Source organism: Heptranchias perlo, chromosome 14 (assembly GCF_035084215.1).
Source record: "Heptranchias perlo isolate sHepPer1 chromosome 14, sHepPer1.hap1, whole genome shotgun sequence".
NCBI lineage: Eukaryota > Metazoa > Chordata > Chondrichthyes > Hexanchiformes > Hexanchidae > Heptranchias > Heptranchias perlo.
In genome coordinates, this window is record NC_090338.1 from 38,063,609 (window position 1) to 38,083,236 (window position 19,628).

The 19,628-nt window shown below is 41.6% G+C and overlaps 1 protein-coding gene across 1 annotated transcript in view; it reads right to left on the reverse strand.

Annotated features, from left to right (window-relative positions):
* Nucleotides 1-4,275: 4,275 nt before the first annotated feature.
* rufy1 (RUN and FYVE domain containing 1) overlaps nt 4,276-19,628 on the reverse strand; it is a 42,192-nt gene continuing 26,839 nt past the window's right edge. The window contains exons 14-18 of the mRNA XM_067996305.1: nt 19,147-19,276; nt 7,524-7,618; nt 6,490-6,538; nt 6,082-6,159; nt 4,276-5,334 (exon numbers count right to left, since the gene is read on the reverse strand). Coding sequence (XP_067852406.1) covers nt 5,191-5,334; nt 6,082-6,159; nt 6,490-6,538; nt 7,524-7,618; nt 19,147-19,276 — 496 coding nt within the window. The 3' untranslated portion in view covers nt 4,276-5,190. The remainder of the gene's footprint in view (nt 5,335-6,081; nt 6,160-6,489; nt 6,539-7,523; nt 7,619-19,146; nt 19,277-19,628) is intronic.

Consider the following 19,628-nt stretch of genomic DNA (forward strand, 5'->3'; position numbering starts at 1 on the left):
CTGGAGGTAACAAAAGTATGGATGAGGGTGTCAGCCGCAGATGGGCTGAGGCAGGGGCGGACACTGCCTATGTTAGAGGTGGAAGTAGGCAGTCTTTGTGATGGAGAGGATATGGGGTTAGAAGCTCAGCTCAGTCAATCAGCATGTTGAAGTTGCGAGACAGTGGCCAGGGGGTGGAATTGATGGCTAGGAGACGGAGTTTGTGTTGGGGACCAAAGATAATGGTTTCAGTCTTCCTAATGTTTAATTGGAGGAAATTCTGGCTCATCTAGGACTGGATGTTGGACAGGCACTTTGACAATACAGAGGTGGTGGTGAGGTAGAGCTGGGTGTCAGTGTACATGTGGAACCTAATGTGTTTTTGGATTATGTCAAGAGGCAACATGTAGATGAGAAATTAGAGGCCAAGAATAGAACCTTGGTCTCCAGAGGTAACAGGGCAGGAAGAGAAGTCATAGGCGATTCTCTGGCTACGACTGAATAGGTCGGATTGGAACCAGGCTTGGGCAGACCCGTTCAGATGGAAGAGAGATATTGGAGGATGGTGTGGTCAAGCGTGTCAAAGGCTGCAGGCAGGTCATGAAGGATGAGTGATTGTGCACACAGGATGTCATTTGTGACTTTGATTAGGGCCATTTCAGTGCTATGGCAAGAATGGAAACTTGATTTGAGATTCAAACCTACAATTTGGGTGTCCAACATCCAGTATTGGATGAGCAGAAATTACATCCAATTAAATTTTGGGAAGACTGAAGCTAGTGTCTTCAGTCCTCGTCACAATCTCTTCCCAGCCACTGACTCCATCCCTCTCCCTGGCTACTGAGGCTGAATTGGACTGTTTGCAAGCTTGGAATCCTATTTGATGCTGAGGTTTCCAACCCTGTATCCTCCATCATCAAGACTGGCTACTTCCACCTCTGTAATGTCGCTTGTCCCTACCTCAGCGCATCTGCTGAAACTCTTGTCCATGCAGTTGTTACCACTAGACTCTACTATTCCAATGCTCTCCTGGCCAGCCTTGCACCCTCTGTGAACTTGAGCTCATCCAGAACTCTACTGCCCATATTCTAACTCCAAGTCCCACTCGCATACCTATATTGGCTCCTGGTCTGGCAACGCCTTGACTTCAAAATTCTCATGTGTTCAGATCCCTCCATGGTCTTGCTCCTCCTCATCTCTACAACTCTTTTCAGTTCTACAACCCTCCAATATCTGTGTGCCTCCAGTTCTGGCTGCTTGTGCATCCCTAATTTTCATCACTCCACCATTGGTGACTCTGCATTCCAGTATGATCCTGGAGTATTGAGCAGTTTTGGCAGATGAGAGCTGTGCTTGATGTAGTTCAGTCAGATACAAGGAAACAATGACATGGCCTTGTCTGTGATTGAGTGGTGGGAATAGAGGGCACGGTCAGGGGGTGGTTGTGAATGTGGGTAGGAGGAAGAGGTTAAGGGAAGGAAGTTGGGGATTGCAATTGCCCAGCATAAGAAGTCAATGCAGATGCTAAGGGAGGAAAACAATGAGGATATATTGAGTCTTGGGGGTGTGGTAGAGAATGAGGATTTGAAAGGAGGGGTGGAACAAGATGATGTCAAAAGTATAGGGGACTGACCCAGGTGAGATTTAGTGCTGAGGGCCTCACCATCAATGTGGTGGTTTGGGCAGGGTCGCCAATATAAGGTATGGGCAGGCTTTAGTAAGGAGTAGTGTCATCACCTGTTTGACATGTTTCTGTTGTGTCAATGCAATTATCCATAATAAGGTAATTAGTGAGGGCCTTGCTCATAAGAATGGACACTCGAGGTGGAGAGGGCAGAGTCTATGGGGTCAGCAGTAGGAGGGGTGATTGGTATGAAAGGAGGTTGATAGATTGGGCCCCAGCAGGTGCAGTGTGGAAGGGCAGTGATTTAGTAGCATAGGGCACTTGCAGTTGTTGCTCGGAAGTGCCTTGATGGACCCTTCGGAGAATACCGAGGGAAATTGTGGGCTTATCCAAGAGTCCAGCCTGGGACAGAATAGGTAGAGAAAGTGATTGGTTAGGATAGGATATGGAAGGGCAAAGTACTCAAGTAGGAGTGAAATGAGGTATTAATCTTTGGCTTAAATTCAAAGGCCCATTTAGTTCAAATTTTGATTCCAAAAATAGCTAGTTTTTACAATGTCTTCATAAATAAAAATGGTAGCATTCAACTGCTGCTAACTAAAACATCAAAAAGCAAGGTGAAATTTAGATGTGAATATTTTGAGTATCATTCACTAACTAATCAGTTCAATGTTTTTTAAAGCATAGTGTCCTAGCTTCCTCCTGCAGATGATCAGCCTATGCAGTTGCTTTCAGTATATTCTTCTAAGTCTTATGGATCAGTGAAGAGACATTCTAGCTATCTCCCAATTTCAAAAACTGGTTGTCATTTTAGAGTTGAACAGTGCTTCTAATTTTCTCCTTCTGAACCTGGGGGGGGGGCAAAAAGCAGCAAAATGGGACTGAATACCATCTATAAGGCACAAGTCAGGAGTGTAATGGAATACTCTCCACTTGTTTGGATGAGTACAGCTACAACACAAAAGGCTTGACACCATCCAAGATAAAGCAGCCTGCTTGATTGGCACCCCATCCACCACCCTAAACATTCACTCCCTTCACCACCAGCACACTGTGGCTGCAGTGTGTACCATCCACAGGATGCACTGCAGCAACTTGCCAAGGCTTCAATAACAGCACCTCCCAAACCCGTGACCTCTACCATCTAGAAGGACAAGAGCAGCAGGCACGTTCCCCTCCAAGTCACACACCATCCCGACTTGGAAATATATCGCTGTTCCTTCATTGTCGCTGGGTCAAAATCCTGGAACTCCCTTCCTAATAGCACTGTGGGAGAACAGTCACCACACAGACTGCAGCAGTTCAAGGCAGCGGCTCACCACCACCACCTTCTCGAGGGCAATTAGGGATGGGCAATAAATGCTGGCCTTGCCAGCAATGCCCACATCCCATGAACAAATAAAAAGCTCAGGAATCTTAACCCTCCACACAGGCAGTAAGACTCAGCTGTGAGAACCACCCATTTGGAAAACAGCCATATTACTCACCAGTGTATTTTCCACAAGCAGCAGAGGGGGCAGGCTCTAAGAGGGATCGGCAGTTGCTAATTACTGTCATTACCATCCAGTACTCCACAAACTACAGAATTTACCTCCATGTGAACAGAAATCATTACATTTTCTACTTTTCCAAAACTGCTTAGTTGTCAAGGTTAAATAAAATTCAAAGAAAATAAAGATAATTTTTAAATAACTAACTTCATGCATAGGGCCTTTGTCTTTGTGTCAGTGTTAAGGCTGGGTGCTGAAATAGGAAGCTGTACCTCATTGTGCCCCTGAAAGCAACAATCTTGTGTTCAGTCTGAGTTTGTATTTGTTTTCATTTTCAATTGTTCATTTAGGAAATCTTATTCTTTGTGGAATGTTAGTCCATGATAGCACTATGTAAAATGGTTTTGTATTTCTTGCTCTAATATAATTGGGTACTGCTGCTCTAGTGCAGCTGATCAACCCCCACCCATAATTACATACATCTTTATGTGCTGCTTATGAGAAAATCAAGGCCCTGCCTTTTATCTATAATACAAAAGCAGAATATAATTGTAATATGCAACAAAAATCTACAATTTAAAAAAGGTGTCTGACTGGCTCTTTACCACATATTGCAATCTAGGCTTGAGTTTTGCATATTTTAAGTATCAAATTATGAAACTCAACCCTGGTTATATTTAAAGACACTTGCATTTTAAATTTTAGTGCAAAAAAAACTGCCAGAATAAGTAATATTGCTTAGATAATGTGGGTGGCACCACATTTCTTAACTATTGCCAATAGTCTGGTGGTGATAAAAGCCTAAACAAAAGGAGGTCCCTTAAGTGTTAAATCCCCAGTACAAGGCTCAAAAGTTTACTGTCTAGAAGAAAGTTTATGGATTGAGAACTTGCAGCAGTAAAATTCAAATATCAATGCCAAAGCATTAAATGATTGCATGTACTTACATGTACAGTTGAGTTAGATTACATATACTTAAAGCCTTTGAAAAAGGTAGAAATGAACTCATGTTCAAGTTAATTAAATGCACTTAAGTCACTCAGCAGAAAACTACCTGTTATGCAAAACATATCTTTAACTTATATAAACATTAGATTGAAGTTCCAAGAGAAGATTTTGCAAGGTGACATGCAAACTTTAGTGAAAATAGATCATTGCAGCAAGAATGAACTGAATCTGAAGTCAGAATTTTTCATATTCAACTGTATCAGACATTAAAACAGATTTAATACATTCAGGGAAATCCCAGTGCACCAAGTATAAAGAGTCAACTAAATGCATATAATTGTTTTTTTCACAGGTGTACACTTAACAGCAGCCTCTTATGCTGCCTTGTTCTGCCAAAGCTGTGGTTTGATTGTCTGTTTGACATTCACAGGGTGCATAAGTGAGCTGCACAACATTTTACTTTAGCAGTATAATGGTCACATTCTTCAAGTTATACATCTATATTCTATTATACAGCATCAATACAGGTATTGCAATTTGTGTTATCCAACAAAGGCACGTGGAGCCATAAAAATAGCTGAAGTACAAATACATTACAGCACTGCAAACCTGAAAAACCCTTTCATTCTAACTTCAGCCAAGCTTGATATTTTATGTACTGCTATAGTGACCAAAACTGATTGGAGGATACATCAGTTTTAGTCATATTATAAAATGGATTATAAAATCAGGCTTGGCACCACTTTTTTTTAAAAAAGGGAAATTGATTTTTGGTGGGGGGGATTTTTGGTAGGGACAAGGGAAAAACAGGCCACAAATACAGATTTAATAATTTGGAAATAAGTTAATGACATTCCATATTAGTACTGACAGCAGATTTAGGTAGCAGTAATAAAAGGTAGTGTATGACTATGTGCAGCAAAAATATCAAATTTTTGGTAACATTTCTAAATCCACCTTTGAAAGAGTTAATCCATCACTTAATGCAAGCCCTTTTGTTTGAACAGTTACATGAAAATATTCAATTTTGCATTTCAGAAAGATATTGGCATATAGAACTTAATTTTTTTTTGAAACAGCTTTACTGATGCAGTAGAGCTGAACCGGCTAGCATTGACACCTTGGTACAATCCTGCTGACTTCTTCATCTCAGGAAGCATTTGAAGAACACCTCTGTAGTAGTAGTGTATGGCAAGCGTCACAGACCCGCACAGGTTTAGGGTAAGAAGGAAGTGCCAATTCATTACTGGAACAGTTGTTGCAAAAGATGTCACCACAGTTTCTACAGTGATGCTTGGGGTGGGGTAGGAGGGAAATAAAGAAAGGGTTAGAATAAGGTACGTATAAGCCAACATATGTTTATTAGGTGTGTGCCACCATTGTTCAGTAGTTTTTATTTCTTCCTCCTTTCAGGCCAGCAACTCATAGTGGGGTACCTCACCATCATCCTTACCTTGTGAGAGTGGCATTCTTTTATGATCATAGCAAATGGTGGAAGGCTATTCAAATGTTGCAGCCAGAATTTCCTTACCCAACATTCATTTACATTGTTCCAGCAATCACTGGACATTGTCTAGGAGCAGAAGCCTTGACCGATTATTACCCCACTCCCAGCCGAGGGAAATCATGACCAGCTGTAGCAATCTTCCCAATATATGTTGCGATCTATTAATTCAGTGGACTAGGACTGAACTTGGAAGTTTCCTGGCTCAGTTCATTTACTTAGTCACTGAGGAACCCTAGCAGTGTCCACCTTGCCTCATTGGTAGCACTCTTGCCTCAGTCACAAGGTCATAGGTTCAAGCCCCACTCCAGAGATTTGAGCACATACTCTAGGTTGGCACTTTAGTGTATTCTGAGAGTGCTGCACTGTCGAAGGTGCTATCTTTCCAAAAAGGAAAGGGAGAGTGACAGATGCTGCCAAAAGTGGAGTGAAATTCTTAAAACTGGCAAAGTTATACTTTGAAGCCACTTTGGTCCTAGAAGACCATAAGAATTAGTTGAATTGGACTGAAGATTCAATGTCTACTTAAGCAATACCTTTCTTCTCGAGATTGAGAACTCCTTATCACATTGTTTGCAGGATGTTGCTTCATCATCTTTCAGCCAGGCATTTCCCTATTAATAAAAGCAGCTTTAAAGTATATTTCAGTAAGAAACCAAGTGATGATAGTCACTTATATTTAATTTGGTATTTTAATTCAGTTGTACTTTATTGGTGCAAGTAAGTTACCAAAAAGGTACAAGACCATTTTAACTATAATACCAAAATATTAAAGTTACCTCCACAAATGATACCAACTTGAATAGTTTGACTGTTATAAGCAACCTTGAAAGAACAGGCTATATGAAAAAAAAGTATACTTGAGCTAACCGAATATTCACCATGAAGCGCCAAAGCTCTATAATAAATTGCAGAAGATTTCAAGACAGTGCCAGACTAAATACCTTTAATGCTTTATTGACCTCTTTAATGTCCTCCATTTTCAATTTTGATCTGGAAAAAAGTTAAATATCACCAATCATCATAGAGGTACAGCAAACAATTAAGGTGGCAAATGGTCTTTATTGCAAGGGGGTTAGATTACAAGAGTAAGGAAGTCTTGCTACAATTGTACAGGGCCTTAGTAAGCACAACTGGAGTACTGTGTACAGTTTTGATTTCCTTATCTAAAGACGGATATATTTGCCTTAGAAGCAGTGCAAGGTTGATTCCTGGGATGAGAGGGTTGTCCTACAACGAAAGATTGAGTAGAATGGGCCTATACTCTGGAGTTTTAGAGGTGATCTCATTGAAACCTACAAGATTCTGAGAAGGCTTGACAGGGTAGATGCCGAGAGGCTGTTTCCCCTGGCTGGAGAGTCCAGAACGAGGGGTCATAGTCACAGGATATGGGGGTCGGCCATTTAAGACAGACAAGGTTGTGAATCTTTGGAATTCTCTACCCCAGAGGGCTGTGGATGCTCAGTCGTTGAGTTTATTCAAGGCTGTGATCAATAGATTTTTGGAATCTAAGGGTATCAAGGGATTTGGGGATTGGGCAGGAAAGTGGAGTTGAGGTCGAAGATGAGCCATGATCTTATTGAATGGTGGAGCAGGCTCAAGGGGCCATATGGCCTACTCCTGCTCCTATTATGTTCTTATTTTCAGATCACTGAATCTGCTGTCCAATTTAATGGATTTGACATAACTATGTCAATTCTTAAATAAAAAAAACTCCATGCCCATACAATGAAATCCAGATTTAAACCAAAGGTATTCATTTCCTTAAAAACATTTCAGTTTCCATTTTTGTGGATATACTGAGGTCTACATTTTCAAATACTCATTAAACATAACCAGCCCCTTAGTCACAAACTTACATCTGGATCCATTTAGCTGATTATTACCTTCAATATTTTAGGTCTTTTGTCCTCAAGGAGCAAAAATGAATATTAAATTGAAAACAAGCTTCAAAAAACATACTAAAACAGTGGCTTACTGACTAAGATGGAGTCCCATTTCTTGCAGTGCCTGTTCCTGTTCTTCACAGATCTTTTGTAGTTGCATTTTCTCATCGTGCAACTTCTGCATTTCCTGTAAAAAAAAATGTACATCTTTTAAATGTCCATCTTGCAAATGGGGCAATACTCTTGATACATTTTTAATTAAGTGACCTGGACCAGCTTTGTTCACTGTTCTAGTATGTGGAACACTAATTTCAATGTTGCAATTTAATTAGCAGAACACAACTGTACAGGATTTGCATCATCCATTGATTCCATTTCTTTCCCCTCATTTTACAGGCCAACTTCATTTCTCATAGTTGTTACCCAGTCATGTGGGCAAACAACCTTACCGTTTGCATCTTCAATTTTCTGCAGTATGTAGTTCTTAATCCAATAATGACATCACACATGTGCCCATGTGACATTTAAAAATGCCCCTGCAGGGTCACATCACAGTAGATGCCACACACTACCATCTTCAGCACAAGATTTTAAAAAAAAGACACAGCATACACAATACTAATGCCAATCCCACATTGACACAACTTTCATGATTGATCGAGCTTCTACATACACGAGTTGTTGGGTACCAAAGATCTTTTATACACTAACAGAATGGGGGCACAAAATGTCAAAAGTACTAATACAAATGTGGGGGGGGGGGGGGGTGGGGGGGGGGATATTGCTAGCCAGTTATAGAAAACACAGCACAACTATACAGCTGCTTCATTGGGACCCTGATGCTTCAGGAAGCTGTTACATCCTTTGTCTTTTGGGTGCCTGTGGCTGGAGGAAACTTTAGATCAGTGTGAATTAGACCACTGAAAATCATTTAGGGCTCTAGACAACATGTTGCCTGTTCCACAAAAGCTTTTTTTAAAAAAAAGTTAGTGCTCAGTTTGAAGCAAAATGTGCTCTGGAAGAAAAACTCATACCTTAGATATAATCTTCCTCATACTTTCCTGAATTATACTTAACATATTAAGAGTTAACTTCACCATTCAAGGGGGTGGGGGAGGGGGGAAACCATAGGGCACTGTGCCTTAAGAATTTTTTTCCCCCCACAGTGGGTCCAGAGATGTTTTCCCATATTGTTGAATGGTTTGGTATAGAATTCCTCCTCCATTCCCTTCGATGGAATGGCTGTTGGATCAACCATGATGTGTCAAATAATAAATCTCAAAATGTAGGAGGGAAAAAAAGTAGAGAAAGGATAAAAAAAAATTATGTGGAGAATCAATTCCAAAAAAAAATTAGGAAGATCGTGGGTGTCAGAAAGTTATATATTCCAAGGATCTTTGCTAAAGCAGAGGTTGGTAAGGACAGACCTAACGGAGTGAATTACTAACAGAGTGAGGACTTTCAACTGGGCATTTGGAGAGGGAGAACTAGGTGATAATTGATTTAAACCAGGGGACTATGAACTAATTGATCAACTGTTAAAACTTAAAAACATCAAATAAAAAACTAGGTAATTGCTAATTATTTCAAAATCGAGCTAAATCCATTTACTAAATATAATCTAGATCTCAAGTGATTCTATTAGTCCTAGAAATAAATACTGATAAATAAATATCTAGAAATGCCAGTACAGGCTGTGTGTCGGGACTGTAATATGTGGGAGTTTGTGGACAGTGAGACTGTCCTGAAGGCGGGGAGATCCAGTTGTCGTGGTCCATGTCGGCACCAATGACATAAGAAGGAGGTCCTGCTAAGGGAATATCAGAAGCTAGGAACTAAATTAAAAAGCAGGACCTCACGGGTGATAATCTCAGGATTACTACCAGAGCCACATGTTAATTGGCATAGGGATAGGCAGATCAGAAAGGTGAATGTGTGGCTGAAAGAATATCATGGGAAGAAGGGGTTCCATTTCATGAGACACTGGCACCAGTACTGGAACAGGAAGGAGCTGTATTGCTGGGACGGGCTCCACCTGAACCAGAATGGGACCAGTGTCCTAACAGAAAGGATAAATAGGGCAGTTGATAAGGCTTTAAACTAGCGAGGGGGGTGGGGGGGAAGTGGGGGGAGGGATAACAAAAGTCTAAAGATAAAAGAAACAGGAGATGAGTATAAAGGTCAGACCAGGGTAAGGAATAAAAATAATAAATGGTGCAGAAACAAAGAGTTATAAAAACGCAAGTATAAAGGGACTGTTAAAAATATAGTAAAAGGAACAATGGGAGTCTTTCAGAAGGGAGACTGAGACCATAAAATGGCAACATGTTCCCGTAAAGGTCAAGGGTGGTTCCAAGAACTGCAGGGAACCTTGGATGTCAGGGGATATACGAGAATGGATTAGGAAAAAAAGGAGGGCTTTTGGCAGATACAAAAGGCTAAAGACGGAGGAAGCCCTAGAGGAGTACAAAAAGTGCAGGGGGATACTTAAAAAAGAAATTAGGAGATCAAGGAGGGGCCATGAAATAACACTGGCGAGCAAAATAAAGGAAAATCCTAAGATGTTTTATAAGTATATTAAGGGTAAGAGGATGACTAGGGAAAAAATAGGGCCCATTAGGGACAAAAATGGCAATCTGTGTGTGGAGCCGGCAGATGTAGGAGGGGTTCTAAATGAATTTTTTGCATCTGTTTTCACTATGGAGAAGGACGATGTAGACATAGAAATACGGCAGGGGGACTGTGATATACTCGAACATATTAACATCGAGCGGGAGGAGGTATTGGCGGTTTTAGCAGGCCTAAAAATGGATAAATCCCCAGGCCCGGACGAAATGTATCCCAGGCTACTGTGTGAGGCAAAGGAGGAGATTGCGGGGGCTCTGACACATATATTCAGAACCTCTCTGGCCACAGGGGATGTGCCAGAGGACTGGAGAACCGCTAATGTAATACCATTATTCAAGAAGGGGAGTAGGGAAAAACCGGGAACTACAGGCCAGTGAGCCTAACATCAGTGGTAGGAAAATTATTGGAAAAAATTCTGAAGGACAAAATTAGTCTCCACTTGGAGAAGCAAGGATTAATCAGGGATAGTCAACATGGCTTTGTCAAGGGAAGATCATGTCTGACTAATTTGATTGAATTTTTTGAGGGGGTGACTAGGCGTGTGGATGAGGGTAACGCAGTGGATGTGGTATACATGGATTTCAGTAAGGCCTTCGATAAAGTCCCCCACAGGAGATTGGTCAAGAAGGTACGAGCCCATGGAATCCAGGGTGCCTTGGCACTTTGGATACAAAACTGGCTTAGTGGCAGAAGGCAGAGGGTGATGGTCGAAGGTTGTTTTTGTGACTGGAAGCCTGTGGCCAGTGGGGTACCACAGGGATCGGTGCTGGGTCCCTTGCTGTTTGTGGTCTACATTAATGACTTGGATATGAATGTAAAAGGTATGATCAGTAAGTTCGCTGATGATACAAAAATTGGTAGGGTGGTAAATAGCGAGGAGGATAGCCTCAGTCTGCAGGACGATATAGATGGGTTGGTCAGATGGGCGGAACAGTGGCAAATGGAATTTAACCCGGAAAAGTGCGAGGTGATGCACTTTGGAGGGACTAAAAAGGCAAGAGAATACACAATGAATGGGAGGACCTTAGGCAAGACAGAGGGTCAGAGGGATCTTGGTGTGCAAGTTCACAGATCCCTGAAGGCGGCGGAACAGGTAGATAAGGTGGTAAAGAAGGCATATGGGATACTTGCCTTTATTAGCCGAGGCATAGAATATAAGGGCAAGGAGGTTATGATGGAGCTGTATAAAACACTGGTTAGGCCACAGCTGGAGTACTGTGTGCAGTTCTGGTCGCCACACTACAGGAAGGATGTGATCGCTTTGGAGAGGGTGCAGAGGAGATTCACCAGGATGTTACCAGGGCTGGAGTGCTTCAGCTATGAAGAGACTGGGAAGATTGGGTTTGTTTTCCTTGGAGCAGAGGAGGCTGAGGGGGGACATGATTGAGGTGTACAAAATTATTTGGGGCACAGATAGGATAGATACTAAGGAGCTTTTTCCCTTCGTTGAGGGTTCTATAACAAGGGGACATAGATTCAAGGTAAAAGGCGGGAGGTTTAGAGGGGATTTGAGAAAGAACTTTTTCACCCAGAGGGTGGTTGGAGTCTGGAACTCACTGCCTGAAAGGGTTGTGGAGGCAGGAACCCTCACAACATTCAAGAAGCATTTGGATGAGCACTTGAAATGCCATAGCATACAAGGCTACGGACCAAATGCTGGAATATGGGATTAGAGTAGACAGGGCTTGATGGCCGGCGCGGACACGATGGGCCGAAGGGCCTCTATCCGTGCTGTATAACTCTATGACTCTATAACTATTAAAGATAAATTAAACTGCCTGTACAGCAATGTACACAGCATCCAAAATAAAAACAGGTGAACTGGTGCCAATAATCCGTGGCGTGGAACCAGATGTAGGAGGAGTAACAAACATGACCACAAGGAACAGGACTGACAACTAAATATTGCAGGTTAAAACAATCAAAGGATAGGGAGGGAGTGGGGGTGGAGTAGCTGTACTAATTAGATATAACAATGGCAGTAGAAGGGACATAACTAACAGGATAGAAACAGAATCCATATTTTTTTTTATTCGTTCATGGGATGTGGGAGTCACTGGCAAGGCCGGCATTTATTACCCATCCCTAATTGCCCTTGAGAAGGTGGTGGTGAGCCGCCTTCTTGAACCGCTGCAGTCCGTGTGGTGACGGTTCTCCCACAACTGAGTGGCTTGCTAGGCCATTTCAGAGGGCAATTAAGAATCAACCACATTGCTGTGGGTCTGGAGTCACATATAGGCCAGACCGGGTAAGGACGGCAGATTTCCTTCCCTGAAGGATTGGATTGAAATAAAAGATAAGAAGGGATCGATCACGCTAATAGAGGTATACTACAGACCACCTAATAGTGGAAAGAAGGTGGAGGAAGAAATATGTAAGCAAATATGTGAAATGAGGAAAGAACATAGTTAAATCTCTCATGATTATTCTACCACCAAATAAATTGGCAAGAGGTGGCAACTAAAGCGGTACAGGGAATGGAGTTTTTGCATGTGCAGGACTCTTCTTACCCAATATGTAAAAAGCCCAAGAGAGGAAGCACTGCTGGATCTAGTAATGGGAAATGAACCAGAACAGATAAGTAGTAAGTGTAGGGGAACATCTAGGCAATAGCGATCACAACATAATAAGGTTTACGATAAAGATTGAGACGGACAAAGACCAAAGTAATAAATTGGAAAAAAGCTCATTTTCAGGGGATGAGAATGGAACTCAGGAAAATAAACTGGAAAAATTTACTGACAAAGAACTAGAACAGCAGTGGGAAACATTTAAAATGGTGATCAAGAGAGTCCAGGAGAAATATATCCCACTGAAAAGCAAGAATAAACTAGCCAGTAATGACACATCATGGATGAAGAGAGAGACAACAGCAAGATGGCAACCTAAAGAAAAAGGCATATACTAAATACATGGACAAAGGAGAGAATGATAAAAAAGGGAATACGAAGAGGTTAGGAAAAGATCAAAAAAAGCTAGGAAGGCAAAGAGAAACTATGAAATTAAATTATCAAGGAATATAAAAATAGTAAAATATTCTACAGATACATAAATAACAAGAAAAATCAGGATAGGGATAGGGCTACTAAGGGATACACAGGCAATGACAGCGAAATGGCAGAAATATTAAATAATTACCTTGCCTCAGTATTTACCAGGGAGACTAACATGGTGGGCATAACATTAGACGAAGAGATCAAAAAAGATAGACATTTAAGCTAGAATGGGGAAGATAATTGATAGACTAATCAAATTTAGAGAGGATAAAACCCCTGGTCCGGGTGGATTGCATCCGCACATATTAAAAGTTAGGGAAAAGATAGTAGGGGCACTATTACATATAAATAAAAAATCATTAGAAAAGGGAATAATGCCGGAGGACTGGTGGACAGCTAATGTGATTCCTATATTTAAAAAGGGAGATAGAAAAAGTCCAGGGAACTATAAACCAATTAGCTTAAGGTCAGTGCTAGGAAAGATAATGGAATCCTTATTCAACGATGTAATAGTAAAGCATCTAGAAACTGAAAATATAATAAAATAGTCAGCATGGATTTCAAAAGGGACGGTCATGCTTGACCTACCTTATTGAATTCTTTGAGGAAGTAACAAAGGGTAGACAAGGGTAATGCAGTTGGTGTAATATATTTGGATTTTCAAAAGGCCTTTGATAAGGTACCGCAGAGTAGACTCATGGCTAAGGTCAGAGTATGTGGAGTCAGGGGACAAGTAGCAGAATGGATAGCAAGCTGGCTACAAAACAGAGAGTAGGGGTTAAAGGTAGTTACTCAGACTGGCAAAAGGTGGGAAGTGGTGCTCCACAAGGATCGGTGCTGGGACCACTGTTCACCATTTATATAAATGATTTGGACTCGGGAATCAGAAGTACAATTTCAAAATTTGCAGATGACACCAAATTTTGAGGTGGGGGTATAGTTAATGCTAAGGAGGACGACGACAAAATACAGGAAGACATTAATAAACTTACAGAACAGGCGTGTAATTGGCAAATGAATTTCAATGTAGGTAAGTGAGAGGTATATTTTGGTTGTAAGAATAAGGAGGCCACATACTCCTTGGAAAATAAGTCTAAATGGGGTAGAAGAGCAGAGGGATCTGGAGGTACAGACAAATCACAAAGTAACGACACAGGTTAATAAGGCCATAAAAAAAAGCAAACAAAGCACGGGTTCATTTCTAGAGGGATAGAATTGAAAAGCAGGGAAGTTATGTTAAACTTGTATGGAACCTTGGTTAGACTACACTGAGTACTGTGAACAGTTCTGGTCTCCAAATTATAAAGAAGATATACAGGCACTGGAAAAGGTGCAAAAAAGATTTACTAGGATGATAACAGAATTGCGAGGTTATATCTATCAAGAAAGATTGAACAGGCTGGGGCTCTTTTCTCTAGAAAAGGGAAGACTGCGGGGTGACCTGATAGACGTCTTAAGATTATGAAAGGATTTGATAGGGTAGACGTAGAGGAAATGTTTCCACTTGTTGGGGAGACCAGGACTAGTGGCCATAAATATAAGATAGTCACTAATAAATGCAATAGGGAATTCAGGAAAAACTGCTTTACCTTACCCAGAGAGTGGTTAGAATGTGTAACTTCCTACCACAAGGAGTAGTTGAGGTGACTTGCATAGGTGCATCTAAGGAGAAGCTAGATAAACACATGAGGGAGAAAGGAATAGAAGGATAGTGAGAGGGGATATATCCGAGGGTTCGCCTACTGAGTCTATATGGGTAGAACTGAAAAATAAGAAGGGAGAGATCACTTTGATAGGATTGTACTACAGACCCCCAAATAGTCAACGGGAAATTGAGGAGCAAATATGTAAGGAGATTACAGACAGCTGCAAAAAAAATAGGGTGGTAATCGTAAGGGACTTTAACTTTCCCAACATTGACTGGGACAGCCATAGCATTAGGGGCTTGGATGGAGAGAAATTTGTTGAGTGTATTCAGGAGGAATTTCTCATTCAGTATGTGGATGGCCCGACTAGAGAGGGGGCAAAACTTGACCTCCTCTTGGGAAATAAGGAAAGGCAGGTGACAGAAGTGTTAGTGAGGGATCACTTTGGGACCAGTGATCATAATTCCATTAGTTTTAAGATAACTATGGAGAATGATAGGTCTGGCCCAAAAGTTAAAATTCTAAATTGGGGAAAGGCCAATTTTGATGGTATTAGACAGGAACTTTCAGAAGTTGATTGGGAGAGTCTGTTGGCAGGCAAAGGGACGTCTGGTAAGTGGGAGGCTTTCAAAAGTGTGTTAACCAGGGTTCAGGGTAAGCACATTCCTTATAAAGTGAAGGGCAAGGCTGGTAGAAGTAGGGAACCTTGGATGACTCGGGAGATTGTGGCCCTAGTCAAAAATAAGAAGGAGGCATATGACATGCATAGGCAGCTGGGATCAAGTGGATCCCTTGAAGAGTATAGTGATTGCCGGAGTAGAGTTAAGAGAGAAATCAGGAGGGCAAAAAGGGGACATGAGATTGCTTTGGCAGATAAGGCAAAGGAGAATCCAAAGAGCTTCTACAAATACATAAAGGGCAAAAGAGTAACTAGGGAGAGAGTAGGGCCTCTTAAGGATCAACAAGGTCATCTATGTGCAGAACCACAAGAGATGGGTGAGATCCTAAATGAATATTTCACATCGGTATTTACGGTTGAGAAAGGCATGGATGTTAGGGAACTTGGGGAAATAAATAGTGATGTCTTGAGGAATGTACATATTACAGAGAGGGAGGTGCTGGAAGTCTTAACGCGCATCAAGGTAGATAAATCTCCGGGACCTGATGAAATGTATCCCAGGACGTTATGGGAGGAAATTGCGGGTTCCCTAGCAGAGATATTTGAATCATCGACAGCTACAGGTGAGGTGCCTGAAGATTGGAGGGTAGCAAATGTTGTGCCTTTGTTTAAGAAGGGCGGCAGGGAAAAGCCTGGGAACGACAGACCGGTGAGCCTGACATCTGTAGTGGGTAAGTTGTTAGAGGGTATTCTGAGAGACAGGATCTACAGGCATTTGGAGAGGCAGGGACTGATTAGGAACAGTCAGCATGGTTTTGAGGGGAAAATCATGTCTCACGAATTTGATTGAGGTTTTTGAAGGGGTAACCAAGAAGATAGATGAGGGCTGTGCAGTAGATACGGTCTACATGGACTTTAGCAAAGCCTTTGACAAGGTACCGCATGGTAGGTTGTTACATAAGGTTAAATCTCACGGCATCCAAGGTGAGGTAGCCAATTGGATACAAAATTGGCTTGATGACAGAAGACAGAGGGTGGTTGTAGAGGGTTGTTTTTCAGACTGGAGGCCTGTGACCAGCGGTGTGCCTCAGGGATCGGTGCTGGGTCCGCTGTTATTTGTTATTTATATTAATGATTTGGATGAGAATTTAGGAGGAATGGTTGGTAAGTTTGCAGATGACACCAAGATTGGTGGCATTGTGGACAGTGAAGAAGGTTATCTAGGATTGCAACGGGATCTTGATAAATTGGGCCAGTGGGCCGATGAATGGCAGATGGAGTTTAATTTAGATAAATGTGAGGTGATGCATTTTGGTAGATCGAATCGGACCAGGACCTACTCCGTTAATGGTAGGGCGTTGGGGAGAGTTATAGAACAGAGATCTAGGAGTGCAGGTTCATAGCTCCTTGAAAGTGGAGTCACAGGTGGATAGGGTGGTGAAGAAGGCATTCGGCATGCTTGGTTTCATTGGTCAGAACATTGAATACAGGAGTTGGGATGTCTTGTTGAAGTTGTACAGGGCATTAGTAAGGCCACACTTGGAATACTGTGTACAGTTCTGGTCACCCTATTATAGAAAGGATATTATTAAACTAGAAAGAGTGCAGAAAAGATTTACTAGGATGCTACCGGGACTTGATGGTTTGACTTTTGGGAGAGGTTAGATAGACTGGGACTTTTTTCCCTGGAGAGTAGGAGGTTAAGGGGTGATCTTATAGAAGTCTATAAAATAATGAGGGGCATAGATAAGGTAGATAGTCAAAATATTTTCCCAAAGGTAGGGGAGTCTATAACGAGGGGGCATAGATTTAAGGTGAGAGGGGAGAGATACAAAAGGGTCCAGAGGGGCAATTTTTTCACTCAAAGGGTGGTGAGTGTCTGGAACGAGCTGCCAGAGGCAGTAGTAGAGGCGGGTACAATTTTGTCTTTTAAAAAGCATTTGGACAGTTACATGGGTAAGATGGGTATAGAGGGATATGGGCCAAGTGCAGGCAATTGGGACTAGCTTAGTGGTATAAACTGGGCGACATGGACATGTTGGGCCGAAGGGCCTGTTTCCATGTTGTAAACTTCTATGATTCTGAGATATTGATGGGGTTAGAAGGGTGGGAGGAGGCTTGTGTGTAGCATAAACACCAGCATGGACCCGTTGGGCCAAATGGCCTGTTTCTGTGCTGTACATTCTATATAATTATATGTAAAATCATAAAGGGGTTATTCAGATAAATTTTCTCATTGTGTTTTCACTATTTCAAAGTAGTACCAAAATTAGAGGCAAATAGTTCTATTAGTTAAACTAAGAGCAGCTTTCAGAAATGCTAAAAACTGCACCATCCCTGTAATTGAACCATGTAATTGAACAATATTTAGTGATGGGATGGGGTGTGGATGGTGCAGCTGCCTTGAAATTAGAGATTCTGGGCAGCTCCTTCTGTTCTGGCATAGGTCAAAAAAGTAATTAACGTTAGCCTAACAATTCCTGACCAGCTGGTTTATAACAAATGCATATTACCCTACTAGCGATAAACTGCTTGGAATTAGGAGTATTTAAAATAGTTGCTTTGAATGACAGATTCTTGATCCCAACTAAGCAGTACACATAGATTCAAACATTGATGGAATGAAACCAGTATTTGACTTGAGGGATGAAGAGAGCGAGTGAGAGAACACATGCTCATGTGCAGCAAAAGAAAGTGAAAAAGAGCAAGAGTAAGCAAGAAAAGAAAATGAAAGAGAAAGCACACACGAGAGAAGCACTGGTTTCCTGAGATGAGGAAATTTCCAGAAACAATTCAGTTTAAAAAAAAAGGGTAAGTCTTAACGGTTATGGGATTTTTTTTTTGGTCACCCATGTGACATGCAGAAATCTATCACCGTGTGCAAGAGTTTCCGAATTAAGGTACTGAGTAATTCACAAAAGATAGAGTTTGTGTCTGCCCAATATTAAGTACATACCTTTTGCCTGTAGAGTTATATCCCACTACCCTAGTCCATAGAATTTAGGTGTAAATCTGCAGAGTTAAGGCTTAACTGGCCAAAACAGTGCAGCTGATCACTTTGGGCACAATCTCTGCTCCCCCCTCCAACTAGTTTTTTTTTGCCTTGTTTTGATCTTCCTGAACCATAAACTAACTATAGCCAAAGGGATGGATGGGTAACCTGTTCTCAAGCCTTTGCCAGTGAATCCAGAAGTGCGTCTTGAAAGGACCCTAGAGAGATGTTTTTCAACCAGGACATATGAACATAAGGTCATAAGAAATAGGAGTAGGCCATATGCCCCCTTGAGCCGTTCAGTAAGATCATGGCTGATGATCTACCTCAACTCCACTTTTCTGCCCTGGCCCCATATACCTTGATTCCCTTAGTGTCCAAAAATCTATCGATCTTAATCTTGAATATACTCAATGACTGAGCATCCACAGCCCTTTGGGGTAAAGAATTCCAAAGATTCAGAACCAGAGAAGAAATTATTCCTCACCTCAGTCCTAAACAGCCGACCTCTTATTTTGAGACTATGACCCCTAGTTCTAGACTCTCAGTATCTACCCTGTCAAGCCCTCTTAGAATCTTATATGTTTCAATGAGTTCACCTCATTCTTCTCAAATTGAATTTGCTCAATTTACTCAATCTCTCCTCATGGGACAACCCTCTCATCCCAGGAATCAATTGAGTGAACAGAGCGCAAACACGTATTCCAGCATTGTGGTAGTTCAACATACTGTGCCGCACATTTCTTGTTCTAAAAGGAGTTTTCTAGAATACCGAGTTATTGAGTGCCATTTTAAAAGCAAGAAACTTATTTGGAGAAAAATTCACATATTTACCTTCTCTAACCCTGACTTTTGCTGCAGTTGGGCTTTTAACTGAGATGTTGCATCTCTCTCTTGTTGCAACTCTTGCTGAAGACTTTGCCTCTGTTCCTTCTCAGCTTTAAGTTCAGAGTCCAAAATAGAGCTATAGTTTAAAAAATAAAATTATTTTACCATGGTTAACTGCAAAATTTGGATCTCTCTTTTGCTGGTTTTAAAGTACGGACTATCGAGAACGCAGCCTACCTGCATAACTGATAACGCCACAATGACTTGACACCGCAGCCGCCCCTGCACCACACTATTGACACCATGCTGAGAGGCAAGAACCGCTATTGCCAGCACGTCATCAACAGTGAAACCGCCATTCACAACATTTATCACGAGACGCATCCTTTAAAGTATTTAGAATCAAAGATACTCCTGTCAATATAGGGCTGAATGTACTGTGGAGAAGAACCAACTCTTATCTTGCTACTGTCATATCTACTCAGTCA